The 15,352-nt window shown below is 42.6% G+C and overlaps 3 protein-coding genes across 3 annotated transcripts in view; 1 reads left to right on the top strand and 2 right to left on the bottom strand.

Moving 5' to 3' along the window:
* wwp1 (WW domain containing E3 ubiquitin protein ligase 1) overlaps positions 1-3,337 on the top strand; it is a 28,140-nt gene extending 24,803 nt beyond the window's left edge. Inside the window, exon 25 of the mRNA XM_083935924.1 lies at positions 355-3,337. Coding sequence (XP_083792050.1) covers positions 355-454 — 100 coding nt within the window. The 3' untranslated portion in view covers positions 455-3,337. The remainder of the gene's footprint in view (positions 1-354) is intronic.
* A 999-nt stretch (positions 3,338-4,336) lies between these two features.
* On the bottom strand, positions 4,337-10,105 carry LOC310963564 (regulator of microtubule dynamics protein 1-like). Its single transcript, XM_083936429.1, has 10 exons — positions 9,929-10,105; positions 9,338-9,443; positions 8,288-8,372; positions 7,812-7,971; positions 5,871-5,960; positions 5,722-5,777; positions 5,295-5,382; positions 5,154-5,184; positions 4,846-4,979; positions 4,337-4,733 (listed from the first exon to the last, which is right to left on the bottom strand). The coding sequence occupies exons 1-10, from the start codon at positions 10,058-10,060 to the stop codon at positions 4,695-4,697; spliced, it is 921 nt and encodes a 306-aa protein (XP_083792555.1). The 5' UTR covers positions 10,061-10,105; the 3' UTR covers positions 4,337-4,694.
* Positions 10,106-12,584: 2,479 nt separating this feature from the next.
* LOC310963212 (regulator of microtubule dynamics protein 1-like) lies at positions 12,585-14,874 on the bottom strand. The gene is made up of 8 exons (XM_083935904.1): positions 14,751-14,874; positions 14,270-14,429; positions 13,939-14,028; positions 13,801-13,856; positions 13,330-13,417; positions 13,225-13,255; positions 12,932-13,065; positions 12,585-12,792 (listed from the first exon to the last, which is right to left on the bottom strand). Exons 1-8 carry the CDS (start codon positions 14,834-14,836, stop codon positions 12,754-12,756), a joined length of 684 nt encoding a protein of 227 aa, XP_083792030.1. The 5' UTR covers positions 14,837-14,874; the 3' UTR covers positions 12,585-12,753.
* Positions 14,875-15,352: the final 478 nt, after the last annotated feature.

Here is a 15,352-nt window from a genome sequence, read left to right on the forward strand (position 1 = left end):
TTGCAAACATATTCCAGGGTTGACATGAGAAGCGCAGCACACACCAAGTAGTTACAAAAAATTCAGATTTGCCCGATCAAGTTGCCACTCTTTGTGGATCCTTTGCGCCGGACTTGAACGATTGGTGACGTCATTTCTCGTGCGATAGCCCTCAGGGGCGCTTGAGTGACCATAAACCTTGCTCTATGCTGCCTTTTTGGCCATGTCACTCTTGGAAAAAGAGATTTTATTATTTAATTGAATTAAATATCACTGGGTTAAAATGAAATCAGCCAATGGGAACACTGTATTAATATTTAATGAAGCGTCTGACCCGTTATACTAATCTTTCATCCTCCCTATTTGTCCTTTCAGTTTCAACCGCCTGGACTTGCCCCCTTACAAAAGCTATGAACAGCTGAAAGAGAAGCTGCTTTTTGCCATCGAGGAAACGGAAGGATTCGGACAAGAATAGAAGGAGTCCTGTTGTCTTTCTCTCCCTCCCCATCGCTGTTTGATCAGCCACGTAAAACAAACTAAACAAAGAATTGCACAAGATAACCACCAATGTATATAAGCTATTTTGTCATTTTAAACCAAATCTTAATTTGCAGCATCATTTTTGCCGCAATCGCGTTCTCCAGCCCTTAAATACTTTGATGCCCCATCATGAAATATGCAAGCATTTCAGCATTTTTGCTCCTCTGTTTAAAAACAGAAATCATGGATCTTTTTTTAATTTCCTCCCCACCGCTGACTGGCTTTTCAAAAGAGACTGAAAGTGTTTCTGAGAGGATTTTATAGTTGAAGCGCAATCTTCTTTTAAAGCTCTAGTTCTATAGAGCTTCTTAATGGCAAGAGTAGTGTTTGGGTCTGGTGCCTGATATTTCCCCCTCCCCCCGTTGGACCCATAGTAATTGTTGCGATTTTTGCGTGCTTGCATGGCTGCCTCTGAAGATGAGAAGACTGCTGTGACCATCCTCTTCCACCACCTATACACACATATTCTAGCATGGATGCTCTGTCTCCTAATGAGCTTTTTACCATTATCATCAAAAAGGGCAGAGTGCTCAGGATGGACCGATCTGAAGCAGAGAATAACCCTCTCATACAAACCCTCAATGAGACGCCGGACACCAGCCCAGAGTCAGAAGCATCTTTGGATCCTCCCTTGGATAAAAAAACAAAACAAACTCTTATCGGGAGAAAGGCTATTATATCACATACACATACAGGGACTCAAGAAAATATTCTGGTGAAATGACCTGGGCCTGTGCTTCATAGTCGTGATGTTTAAGCCAGGGATGCCACATGTGTTCCTGGGCACCGAGACTGCAACCCAGTGCTTCAGTTAGCAAGTGAGACACACACCAGGATGAAACCGTCACACATGGCAGTCAAAGTCTGAGCTGTTTGGAATATTGTCACAACAAAAGATGGATAAAAAAACAGACTCCGACTCCAGGGGTCCTGTGTGCTCGGCAGATTCTCTTTTGCCTTTTTGAATTTTGATCTTGGACTGTCAAATGTCTCCAGTCCTATGAAGCCACTGGTTTACAGAGCAACAGACATGATTAGAGTTATTTGATCACTTTTACTTCAGTTATTATAATAGACAAATACCCGTACAGTGCGTCTCGCTATGAACATTGCCACTGTCTGTAACATGATGCACCCCAAATGAAAACTGACATTGTAATCATAAAGTCCTAAGACGGCATACGATATTTGCCCATCTTGTATTTTAATAAGGTCCGTTCATATGAATGTACGTTCATACATGTGCTGAAAGAAGCTTCTCACTTATTACCAACCACTGAAGCCAATAAAAATACTAGCATTGTTGCAAGAATGTTATTATCGTGGCAGTCAATGGCCTTCAAAGTTCCACGGATAGTTTTTTTTTTGGTCATAAAGGTGATTATGGACTAAAAATGTCATTTTGTGAATGACTTGAAAGCAACATATAGACGTTTTGCATGTGGGCAGCACAGCACTGCTAGGTCTACTTCAAATGTTGGGCTCCTGAAAGTATTACCTGGATCACAAATGTGGACAGTATTGTTAGATGGTAACGATTCTGTCAGATTGAGCCTCTGCTGTGTTGAAAGCGTCAGTGCTGAGCGCTCTTTCCTCAGATCATCCAGTTTCATTCATTCAGCCCATGTTTAATCTCATTCTCAGGTTTTGTGTTGAGGTGAGAGCCTTAGTTTAATAAAGATGTGTGCGTGTGTCTGTGTAAAACAGTACGTTTGCAGAAAAGATAAAAAAACAAGCCTTTCACATACAAATAATGATTATGAAGCATAATGATTAATGAGACACTAAAGTGCCGCAGACCAAATAACATAGAAACCTTCCACAGTGAAACTCCTCAGCAGCCTGTTTGGAGACTGACGCAGCATTGCAGTGCTACTGTGTATGTTGCGTGTTTTAGTTTCTGCACCCCCACTCTCCCCTCGTCTTCTGCTTTAATGCTTCAGGGGACAAGATGTCACGTCTGACTGCATTGTTTCTGAACTCTGGTGCTTTATTTTCAGTCCGTGGTCTAAACGCAGCTGTGGCAGTGGCAGGCCATTCTCCTTGTTTTCTCTCACGTCGTGTTTTGTTTTTTTTTCCCCAGACCACTGGAAACAACAGCAAGCTACTTAAGACTTTTGTTTTCTAGGAAGGAGCTTGCCATTCCTCGACTTATTATCTGTCATGTATATAACATGTTCAGCTGTCCCTGTGGAAGAGCTGGAAGGAGGGACGACAGTATGAAGAAAAACATTTACTGTAGCAAAAGGAGCCGACTTCTAGAAGTCAACACTGCATAACTTTGTGCTTCCTTTTGAACAGAAACCTGTAATCAAAGAAAATCAACTGTGTATGTGAATATTCATTGTATAAAGATAATGAAAGTAAATAAAGTACTTAAATATTATAATTAATTACACAGAGCCGCCGCTCCATTGATGGAAATCTGTGATGCCTTTGTTCTTATCAGATCTTAGAGATGGGACGTTTCAGGTGGCCTCCATTGTAGCCAGTGACAAGATGAAGTATCACCTGGACAGGTGCATTCTCTCTGAGTGAAGCTCATGATGCTGTACATCAGATCAGTGCGTGACAACGCAGCAGGGAGCTTCTTACTGTGCTGACTGCGCTTCAGGCCATCTGAAACACATCCAAATTGTAACATATCGCGTGTAGATACACACTGTAAACACCAACTACACTGTACAGAATGCCCCTTTACTGGAGACGATGTGTATAGAAGATTCATTTTTAATCTGCTTTCACCCATTTTAATGAAGAGAGATGGATTTATGAGATACAAATAAATAAGTGAATAAAGCCCCCCTCTGTGACCATGCTTTCTTTCTGTTCTTTTTTAGTTGTGTGGATATCGGGGGACGAGAGGCCTTCTGCTCAGAGTTCATAACAAAACCGTGATTATATAATAAAACATGCTCTTGGTTTATTCTTGGTTTTAAATGGATCTTGTCTGTGGCGAGAACTCTATTTAATAAATGTGTATGACCATCTTTAAAGCTGGTTTGAATTTATTTATAGTAATTAGTCACCGCCATAAGTATTATAAGTCATATTTCTATTATCATCATAGTTTTAATGTTCATTTTGTGCTTGCTGTGCATCTCTGGAGCTCTCTGTATACTCCCTCCAGGCCTCCAGAGTCTGCTCTAGAACTACTTCATATGGATAGTGTCCTATGATAACTTATGATGATTTGGCGCTATAAATAAAATTGGAACTGAACTGAAATAACGCCCCAAAGTTAGGCTCAATTTTGCCAATAAAATAAACTGCCACGGTCTTTTTCAAAGGGGTCTCTTGACCTATGACCTCAAGTTATGTGAATGAAAATCGGTCCTAAGGGTACAGACGAGTCCCCCCGTTACAGGCTTGGCAAGTAGGCGTTTTAGAATGTTTTTTCGCCCAATCTTAAATGGTTTTTGAACATTTCTGCATCCTGGGGTCCATAAACAGTCTTGAATGAATTGGGTTTGACTGGAAAGCTGAGATGCAATCAGCCCAATTGTGTTCAGGTGTGATGATGTTCGTCCCAATAGGAGCAGTTTCATTGTAACGGTTTTATTTTAAACTGGACCTCACGGTTTAAAACAACCTCTAGGACGCTCCGCGGGCATTCAAAGGACTTTTCACAGCCTTATCTTAATGTTTTATAGTCCAGAGTCGTCAAAAATGGTTCAATTTAGCACCAAATCTGTGTAACAAATGGCATCAACACAAAAAATGCAGATTTAGAACTTGAGCTCACTCTTTGATGGATAGTAACTTAAAAGACAATTAAAAAGAAGAAAATCTGACAGAGTAAAAGACATTTGTGAACAACATTCATTTTATTTTTTATCCTCTTGGTGTCGTAATAAATCCAGTTCAAACAGTGACTGCTCATACTTAAATTGACATGTGAATCACTGGTACACATTACAGTTTGATAATGAAATGACATTTCTTGATTTAGAGCGATAAGAGTATAGAGTTCTATACAGAGAGAACTGCTGCTTACCAGGGCAATGCCAAAAGCTGCATGTTGTACTTTTAATTTCACTAGAAGCTCAATGATAACACAGCTACTGTGTTGATAATTGCAGAATCTGATCTGAAAAAGGAGCATTCGTTAGCAGTTTGTCAACAGTCCAACAGTCCCCAGAGGCACCGTGTCCCACTAAGGGGTCACAACTTCATCATAGTTTGTTCAAGAGTTCAACAGCTTCTCTATGGACCTGCAGAGGAACAGATACACTTTAAATCAACATTGGTGCAGCGAGATTCCTCAAAGTGTGTCAACATCTTCCTCACAGCTAAACCAAAATCTCGTAATCTTAGTGCCTGTACCTCTTTGTCCTCCAGTGTGTGAGCGGGGTACTCTTTCGCTTTGGTTAGAAAGAGCAGAGCTTTCTCTTTGTCTTTCATGCCCATGTAGGTCTTCCCGAGCATTAGCAGGTTTTTACTGTAGAAGTTCGGATCAACTGAGAAACACAAAAACACGCACGTAGTGTTAGTTAAATGCATTTTTTAACCTTTAAAGAGAGAATTCATGGACACACTGTCGATTAGATGTAAGTCTCAGAGCTGCAGCCGACAGGAGACGCACAGTTTTGCAGTAAATGCCTCAGTGACTTTATAAGCACGCTGTGTTTTACCTTCTTCAGCTTTCAAGAAGAACGCCAGCGCCTGAAAGGGCAGAAAAACAGGTCTTCATCCAAGAACGTGTTAAAGCAGTCAGCCATTGTGCAGTTAGTAAGAAAACAAAGGAGGAGCGACATAGACGGAGCAGTGCTCACCTCCTCATATGTGGACACGGGTGGGGTTGAAAAAATGACGGCCGCCACTTTGCGTTGATACCAAGGCAGCTCGGCGAAAGCAAAGCACCTGAGAAAGAAGACGCACCATGAATAATAAAACTTTAGTGACTTAAAGCTCTATTGCTATATACTGTATAATAGAATTGTTTGGCACAATAGCGACCTCCAGGACTGCAGTCTGTCACATGTTTTACCCCGTGAACCTTTACTGGCAGCAAGGGGAAATGCAACAACACTGACTAATGCACTTTTTGCTCCAAAACAGAGGAAATAATTGCAGCAGTGTTGGAAGAAACACACCGTGCTGCCAAAGTTTAACACAGACTAGGCAGCTCCAAGTGTGTTTACTGAACTTTCAGATGCTCCTGAAGCTGCATTGCAAACAAAATGAAAAAGAAATCCTCACCAATAACCCAGAATATGAAGGGAAGTGGCATCTTTGGGATTAAGCTCAACAGCTCTCTAGAAGAAGAAAAAAAAGCAACGAGTTTCATTTCAGAATAAAGCTAAATGTGACACAATGATAATATGACACTGACCCAAATGTCCTCTCACCTCCAGATGTTCCCTGATGATGTAGGAATTTCCAATTTTGACCTTGACTCCCTCGTACTCCCCAACATCACTGAGACATACTGCGTACCACTGTGTTAGGAGAAGAAATTCAATTTTTTCCCTGTTATTATTCAGGTTACACACACACAGGCCCAAAATACACACACGTGCACTAACAGGACCTATACATGCAACTAATGGAGAGATGTCAGAGCGAGGGGGCTGCCAATGGACCGGCGCCCCGAGCAGTTGGGGGTTCAGAACGTCCGGAGTTTGGTCAAATCAGACCTCAAAGGCTTTTTAAAGGTCACATATTGTAAAAAGTGAGATTTTGATGTTTTTTTTTAATTATAAAGCAGGTTGAGCTGCTCTGTAAACGTTGTGAAAGAATCAAAACCCTCAATCCACGGAGAAATGCACACGGCCCGTATTCAGAAACTGTGCCTTTAAACGAGCCGTCAGGACTTCTGTACGGTTGTGATGTCACAACTTCCCTGTAGAAAGGTAGAAAGTGCAGCTGCAGTGCCGTTACAGGCTGCAACGATGGTGCACGGACACAGAGGGCGCAGACGCAGACTGCGTAACTTCTACGTGTCTGTAAATACCCATTTCACCCAAGCCACTACAAGAGGAGATGATATACAATATTTGCTTTTTGCATTTGGTGTAGTTGGGGACATTCCTGCGCTGATACAGTAATTGGTGCAACACAGCACTCTCACTGTGAGGGACTATCTTACGTGTTCAGTGTCTAATAATAATCCAGGTAGGGAATGAGTCCTTACCCCAAGTGAAGGAGTTCAAGTACCTCGGGATCTTGTTCACGAGTGAGGGGACGATGGAGCGTGAGTTTGGCCGGAGAATCGGAGCAGCGGGGGCGGTGTTGCAGTCACTCTACTGTCGAAAAGAGAGCTGAGCCGGAAGGCAAAGCTCTCGATCTACCGGTCAATCTTTGTTCCTACCCTCACCTGTGGTCATGAAAGCTGGGTCATGACCCAAAGAACGAGGTCGCGGGTACAAGCGGCCGAAATGGGTTTTCTCAGGAGGGGGGCTGGAGTCTCCCTTAGAGAGAGGGGGAGAAGTTCAGCATCCGTGAGGAACTCGGAGTAGAGCCGCTGCTCCTTTGCGTTGAAAGGAGCCAGTTGAGGTGGTTCAGGATAATCTAGTAAGGATGCCCCCTGGGCGCCTCCCTAGGGAGGTGTTCCAGGCACGTCCAGCTGGGAGGAGGCCTCGGGGAAGACCCAGGACTAGGTGGAGAGATTAGATCTCCACACTGGCCTGGGAACGCCTCAGGATCCCCCAGTTAGAGCTGGTTAATGTGGCCCGGGAAAGGGAAGTTTGGGGTCCCCTGCTAAAGCTGCTGCACCCGCGACCCGACCCCGGATAAGCGGTAGAAGATGAGATGAGATGAGTCTAACATTTTGTTTTTCATCAGTGACCAGCTACAAGAGACCGACCGAAAAAGGAAATTATGACCACCACTAACATGTCAGCCACAAATTAAAAAAAACATACAGCAGTTACCATCGCCTTTTTGCATCGACTGTTCTTCACAAAAGCATAAAAATGTTGTTGAATTGGTGGAGGGGCGGGTTTCACCGGGCCATGCGTCATATTGAGGCAGTGGCCGTACCGTTGTAATAACACAGAAATCCTCTAGGGGGCGGTAGAAGTTACGCACGATAGCTTTAAAGAGACAAGCGCTAAAACGCAGCGTTTCAGACAGAGTGTGAATATACTGTAGGTATATGCGTATATGACAGTTTGAGAAAAATAATGTGCTTTTTGAACATTATAGCATGTAAACTTGTTCTAGTAGGAGCCAAAAATACAAGTATGAACCTAAAAAATAGCCAAGTATGAGATTCATCTAACATAAACTGTCCTGTGTCTTCATAATCCTGATGGAGGTGAACCAGCGGGGCCTCCTCAGTGTCTTACTTTGTGTGCTGCGAAACAATTCCCATTCTTCTCCAGCGCCTTCTTTGCGTATTCAAAGGCCTCGTATGTCAGATGCTTCTTCCGTTCGGCCTCAATGTTGGGCAGGATGGACAGGTCTCGAGACGCCCGGGCCAGCCTCCAAAGGTACTCTGCATCATCACTGGACAAACAGACACAAAATCACACATTTGAAATCAAAGCTGCAGGCAGTGATGCACCGGCCCTCCCGCACTCTCCTGCATGTGTGGGCACCAGAGGGCCTTTCTGTGGGCATCAAACTCCGTCTGTGTTTGAGCCCCAATTATGAAAAAGTAGAAAATGTTTAACACGTTGGTGATAGTGTTTCATAATACACTGTGGCAGAGGGCAATGCACTGAGTTTAAAACTACAACAACAACAAAGGAAACAAGCAGGGATAGAAAACACCAAATGAATAATATGATGTACTGTGCATCCCAATGGTGCACTGACTGACCTGTCCTTGTAGTGCAGCAGCAGCTGATACAGCTTCTCTGTCTCTGCACAGCTGTACAGGTAGTCGGCCTGCTCCAAAACCTCCTCTGCACAAAACGGACACAAAGCACGACAGCAAATTCAGCCACACACTCACTGGACTCTTTATTTTTCCTTCATTCAAAGCGTTTATTAACCCTTATATTGTGTTAGGGTCAAATTCGACCCGTTTACAATTTTAGATGTGTAAAAAGCAGCACTACTTTTTTAAAATCGGAACAAGGCTTTATGATACCCTCAGAAAAAAAGTTCTTTTAACACACAAAAAAAATATCTTTTCAGCGTTTTAGTAAATTGTAAAGGAAAGGGGGAAAAATAGTGACATCTGTGGCGTTTCTGGTCAATTATAACACACACACACACACACACACACACACACACACACACACACACACACACACACACACACACACACACACACACACACACACACACACACACACACACACACACACACACACACACACACACACACACACACACACACACACACACACACACAGAGTTTAGTTTTTACCTTTTACCCTAACATGAATCTATACGGGTCAATTTTGACCTTTAACACCACAGATGTTATTATTGGTCATACTAAGTTTTAAAAAAAACTATTAATTTACTTTTAGCAGTGTTATAATTTTACTCTATTGTTGTCAGATGACAGAATTACCCAGTGTCTTCACTACAGGAAATCTAATAAGTGAAAGTTTAAACCTTTTAAAATTGAAAAGGGGCAGTTTATTTTAAGATGAAAGGTCCTGGGGGTCAAAAAATAACCTTTAAAAAAAGAGTGTTTACATGTTTATGACTGTATAATAAGTCGGCTATGAGGTGAAAAACAATATTGGATGATAATCGTTGTTTTTGAGAGTTAAATCCAGTCTGACCCGCTTACACCGCAGTTGTCTGCAGCTTTCTAACACATTACAAGAGTTAATGGCATGTTTACTAATCCTGTGTTTGCCTGAGTCTGTAATTGAAGGATTCCTCACATCTGGCACAGTTTGACACCTACCTTTCTCTAAAGCGTGGACCACAGCTGAACACTGCACTCTGCCATAAGCTTCATAACCCAGACAGGACAGTGCTGGGAGCCCCAGGAGGAATGCAGCTCTTCCACTCTGTGCACAAGAAAGCAGGTGCCATAAAGGATGGGTGTCACACTGATCCAGTAAGTGTGGCTGCAGGTTGTTCTGGCTGGGTTGGAATGAAAACCTGCAGCCACACTTACTGGATCAGCTTGACACCCGTGCCATAAAGGATGAGTATGACACCTATGCAAGGGACTAGGTAACCTGACAGCAGTGAAGCTGGTCAGCCGTATTCACAATTAGACTCAGTGCATTTTAAATGATGGATTACCCTCATAATCATAATCATAATCATAATAACACTGACAGAGGAGACAGATCCTAATACACAGCTGGAGTAGTGTCCTGCACCTGCATATGCATAAACAGTCGCTTCTACAGTGGCGCCATTGTTCTTCCAAGGCGTAAACTCATGGATTATATCTGTAACTAGGTCAAAGGTGATCGACTGTAACAGTTGCATGCAGGACAACAACAGTGCCAGATGAGTACGAATAGAAAGCATAGTTATGTACAGTCAGCGCGGCGGCAGTCCTTGTGAAAGTTGCCCGGTAGCAGCGGTCGGTCCCCCGGGCTCTGGTGCCCTTTGCTCTGGATGCTGACAGTAAAGTCCTGCTCACACGTCGCCCCAGCGCGAGTCCGGCCATGGTGTCGAAGCCGGAACCCGGAGCTCAACGAAGACGCTGCTGTTCCGCAAACACAACCTGCCGGGGTGCGTTCAAGAGCAACAGCAGAAAACGGAATGTTGCGTTTATAGCGTAAGCACAGCGTCTTATCAACATATAGACGTTTTGCATGTGGGCAGCACAGCACTGCTAGGTCTACTTCAAATGTTGGGCTCCTGAAAGTATTACCTGGATCACAAATGTGGACAGTATTGTTAAATGGTAACGATTCTGTCAGATTGAGCCTCTGCTGTGTTGAAAGCGTCAGTGCTGAGCGCTCTTTCCTCAGATCATCCAGTTTCATTCATTCAGCCCATGTTTAATCTCATTCTCAGGTTTTGTGTTGAGGTGAGATCCTTAGTTTAATAAAGATGTGTGCGTGTGTCTGTGTAAAACAGTACGTTTGCAGAAAAGATAAAAAAACAAGCCTTTCACATATAAATAATGATTATAAAGCATAATGATTAATGAGACACTGAAGTGCCGCAGACCAAATAACATAGAAACCTTCCACAGTGAAACTCCTCAGCAGCCTGTTTGGAGACTGACGCAGCATTGCAGTGCTACCGTGTATGTTGCGTGTTTTAGTTTCTGCACCCCCACTCTCCCCTCGTCTTTTGCTTTAATGCTTCAGGGGACAAGATGTCACGTCTGACTGCATTGTTTCTGAACTCTGGTGCTTTATTTTCAGTCCGTGCTTTGGGTTTTTTCCCAGACCGCTGCAAACAACAGCAAGCTACTTTAGACTTTTGTTTTCTAGGAAGGAGCTTGCCATTCCTCGAGTTATTATCTGTCATGTATATAACATGTTCAATTCAATTCAATTCACTTTTATTTATAGTGCCAAATCATAACAAAAGTTATCTCAGGACACTTTACAAACTAGGTAAAGACCACACTCTATGACTTATTTATGATAAACATAGACCCAACAATTCCCCCGTAGAGTACGGTGGCAACGAAAACCTTCCCTTTAACAGACAGGAACGTCAGACAGACCCAGCTCTGTGGAGGACGGACATCTGTCTAGACCGGTTGGGGAGGAAGAGAAGGAGAGAGAAAGAGAGAAAAGACGGACAGATGGACAGAGAGAGACAAAGACAGACAGACACACTTCCAGTAACTATAATAATATCTATAGTAATGTGAATATGACTTATATGTAATGGCAGTTAATACAGCAGAGTAGTAGAAACAAGCACAGCTAAGGTTATAGATTATAATAGTAGCAGGAAGCGTCATGCAGGACCACGGCAGCAGGCACCACGATCAGAAGAGACCTGCGAGAAAACAAAGCACAAACAACTCCGGGGAAGAAGTTGAGTTAGTAACATGCATCGATGAGACATGAATGACAGAGACGGAGAGGAGAGAAGCTCAGAGTATCTGGAAAAGTATTGTCCCCCGGCAGACTAGGCCTATAGCAGCATAGTTAAGCAGAACAAAATCAGCTTAAAAATAACATGCAGATAAAATAGTATTCTGTGGAAAGACTATTAAGTCATTGATTTCCACACCATAAGCCAAAACAAGGTTGAGGGTGTGAGTAAAACAGTGAGTAGGTTTATGTACACACTGACTAAAACCAATCGAATCTAATAGAGAGATAAATGCAGTGCTAAGGCTATTATCAACAACGTCCACATGAATATTAAAATCTCCTACAATGATTACTTTATCAGATATAAGGACTAAATTTGACAGAAACTCTGAGAATTCAGATAGAAAGTCAGAGTACGGACCAGGAGCACGGTACACTATAACAAGCGTAATTGGCTGCACAGTTTTCCAGGTTGAATGTGAAAGACAAAGAACAAGACTTTCAAATGAATTATAATTTAGTTTAGGTTTAGGGTTGATTAATAGGCCTGAGTCATAAATAGCTGCAACGCCTCCTCCTTGCTCACTGCCTCGAGGAATATGAGTATTAGTATGAGTGGGAGGAGTGGATTTGTTTAGGCTAACAGTAAGAACAGCTGTCCCTGTGGAAGAGCTGGAAGGAGGGACGACAGTATGAAGAAAAACATTTACTGTAGCAAAAGGAGCCGACTTCTAGAAGTCACCACTGCATAACTTTGTGCTTCCTTTTCCTTAAAAGTCGTTTGAATAGAAGAAATTCGTACAGCGTAAAAGACATTTGTGAACAACATTCATTTTATTTTTTATCCTCTTGGTGTCGTAATACATCCAGTTCAAACAGTGACTGCTCATACTTAAATTGACATGTGAATCACTGGTACACATTACAGTTTGATAATGAAATGGCATTTCTTGATTTAGAGCGATAAGTTCTAATATTGTAATTTACAATATGCAACTTTTCCCTTCATTTTCAGTACACAAGAATGAACAAAAACAATAGCATAGTAGAAGTAAAATGTTCACATGATTTCAAACATTAAGTTTGAAATGAATGTCTGTCAGAGTCAGAGATGTCAGAGAAAAGTCAATTTAAGAGGAATTCAGGCATGAATAGATACAGAGAACTGCTGCTTAGGACGGCACTGTCAAAAGCTGCATGTTGTACTTTTAATTTCACTAGAAGCTCAATGATAACACAGCTACTGTGTTGATAATTGCAGAATCTGATCTGAAAAAGGAGCAGTCGTTAGCAGTTTGTCAACAGTCCAACAGTCCCCAGAGGCACCGTGTCCCACTAAGGGGTCACAACTTCATCATAGTTTGTTCAAGAGTTCAACAGCTTCTCTATGGACCTGCAGAGGAACAGATACACTTTAAATCAACATTGGTGCAGCGAGATTCCTCAAAGTGTGTCAACATCTTCCTCACAGCTAAACGATCACAACTGAGCTAAGCGGTAAAATCAAAATCTCGTAATCTTAGTGCCTGTACCTCTTTGTCCTCCAGTGTGTGAGCGGGGTACTCTTTCGCTTTGGTTAGAAAGAGCAGAGCTTTCTCTTTGTCATTCATGCCCATGTAGGTCTTCCCGAGCATTAGCAGGTTTTTACTGTAGAAGTTCGGATCAACTGAGAAACACAAAAACACGCACGTAGTGTTAGTTAAATGCATGTTTAAACCTTTAAAGAGAGAATTCATGGACACACTGTCGATTTGATGTAAATGTCAGAGCTGCAGCAGTTTTGCAGTAAATGCCTTAGTGACTTTATAAGTACGCTGTGTTTTACCTTCTTCAGCTTTCAAGAAGAACGCCAGCGCCTGAAAGGGCAGAAAAACAGGTCTTCATCCAGGAAGGTGTTAAAGCAGTCAGCCATAGACGGAGCAGTGCTCACCTCCTGATATGTGGACACGGGTGGGGTTGAAAAAATGTCAGCCGCCACTTTGCGGTGATACCAAGGCAGGTCAGCGACAGTAAAGCACCTGAGATAGAAGACGCACCTTGAATAATAAAACTTTAAAACTTCAAAACAATTCTATTATATATGGCATTAGAGCATTAAAGCTCTAATGCCATATATAATAGAATTGTTTGGCACAATAGCGACCTCCAGGACTGCAGTCTGTCACACGTTTTACCCCGTGAACCTTTACTGGCAGCAAGGGGAAATGCAACAACACTGACTAATGCACTTTTTGCTCCAAAACAGAGGAAATAATTGCAGTAGCGTTGGAAGAAACACACCGTGCTGCCCATGTTTAACACAGACTAGGCAGCTCCGAGTTTGTTTACTGAACTTTCAGATGCTCCTGAAGCTGCATTGAAAACAAAATGTTTTATTACAGTAATAAAAAGAAATCCTCACCAATTACCCAGAAAATGAAGGGAAGTGGCTTCTTTGGGATTAAGCTCAACAGCTCTCTAGAAAAAAGCAACGAGTTTCATTTCAGAATAAAGCTAAATGTGACACAATGATATGACACTGACCTAAATGTCCTCTCACCTCCAGATGTTCCCTGATGGTGTAGAAATTTCCAATTTTGACCTTGGCTCCCTCGTACTCCCCAACATCACTGAGACATACTGCATACCACTGTGTTAGGAGAGGGAGGAACATCAGGAGTTTGGTCAAATCAGACCTCAAAGGCTTTTTAAAGGTCACATATTGTAAAAAGTGAGATTATGATGTTTTTTTTTATTATTATAAAGCAGGTTGAGCTCCTCTGTAAATGTTGTGAAAGAATCAAAACCCTCAATCCACGGAGAAATGCACATGGCCTGTGCCTTCATAATCCTGATGGAGGTGAACCAGCGGGGCCTCCTCAGTGTCTTACTTTGTGTGCTGCGAAACAATTCCCATTCTTCTCCAGCGCCTTCTTTGCGTATTCAAAGGCCTCGTATGTCAGATGCTTCTTCCGTTCGGCCTCAATGTTGGGCAGGATGGACAGGTCTCGAGACGCCCGGGCCAGCCTCCAAAGGTACTCTGCATCATCACTGGACAAACAGACACAAAATCACACATTTGAAATCAAAGCTGCAGGCAGTGATGCACCGGCCCTCCCGCACTCTCCCGCATGTGTGGGTACCAGAGGGCCTTTCTGTGGGCATCAAACTCCATCTGTGTTTGAGCCCCAATTATTATTTAATTATTATGAAAAAGTAGAAAATGTTTAACACGTTGGGGATAGTGTTTCATAATACACTGTGGCAGAGGGCAATGCACTGAGTTTAAAACAACAAAGGAAAGAAGCAGGGATAGAAAACACCAAATGAATAATATAATGTACTGTGCATCCCAATAGTGCACTGACTGACCTGTCCTTGTAGTGCAGCAGCAGCTGATACAGCTTCTCTGTCTCTGCACAGCTGTACAGGTTGTCGGCCTGCTCGAGTCCGGACATGGTGTCAAAGCCGGAATCCGGAGCTCAACGAAGACACGGCTGTTCTGCAAACTTAGACAGCCTGTTCTGCAAACTTAGACAGGTTGTACTGCAAACTTAGACAGGTTGTTCTGCAAAGACAACCTGCTGGGGTGCGTTCAAGAGCAACAGCAGAAAACGGAACGTTTGTGTTATACCGTAAGCACAGCGTCTTATCAACGTTGCACCATTGAACGCAGCCCACTCGGAGAAGTCTGCCCCCTTATGTAGTCGACAAGAAACAAGCAACAATTATAAGTACCATTGTTATTCACGCTTATTATTGTACAGTACTACAAATGCTTTTCGTTTAATCTTAGCACAAAAGTACCAGATACATGAATTGCGAATTGAGTAAATGGTCAATGGAGTTGTACTTATATAGCACCTTTCTAGTCTTCTGACTACCCAAGGCGCTTTCAAAGTGTTTGTCACATTCAACCTGTAGGAATTTCACACACAATACGTTAGTCAAATCAGAAGCAACTCACAGAGTAT

The sequence above is a fragment of the Echiichthys vipera genome (genome assembly GCF_963691815.1).
Source record: "Echiichthys vipera genome assembly, chromosome: 21".
NCBI lineage: Eukaryota > Metazoa > Chordata > Actinopteri > Perciformes > Trachinidae > Echiichthys > Echiichthys vipera.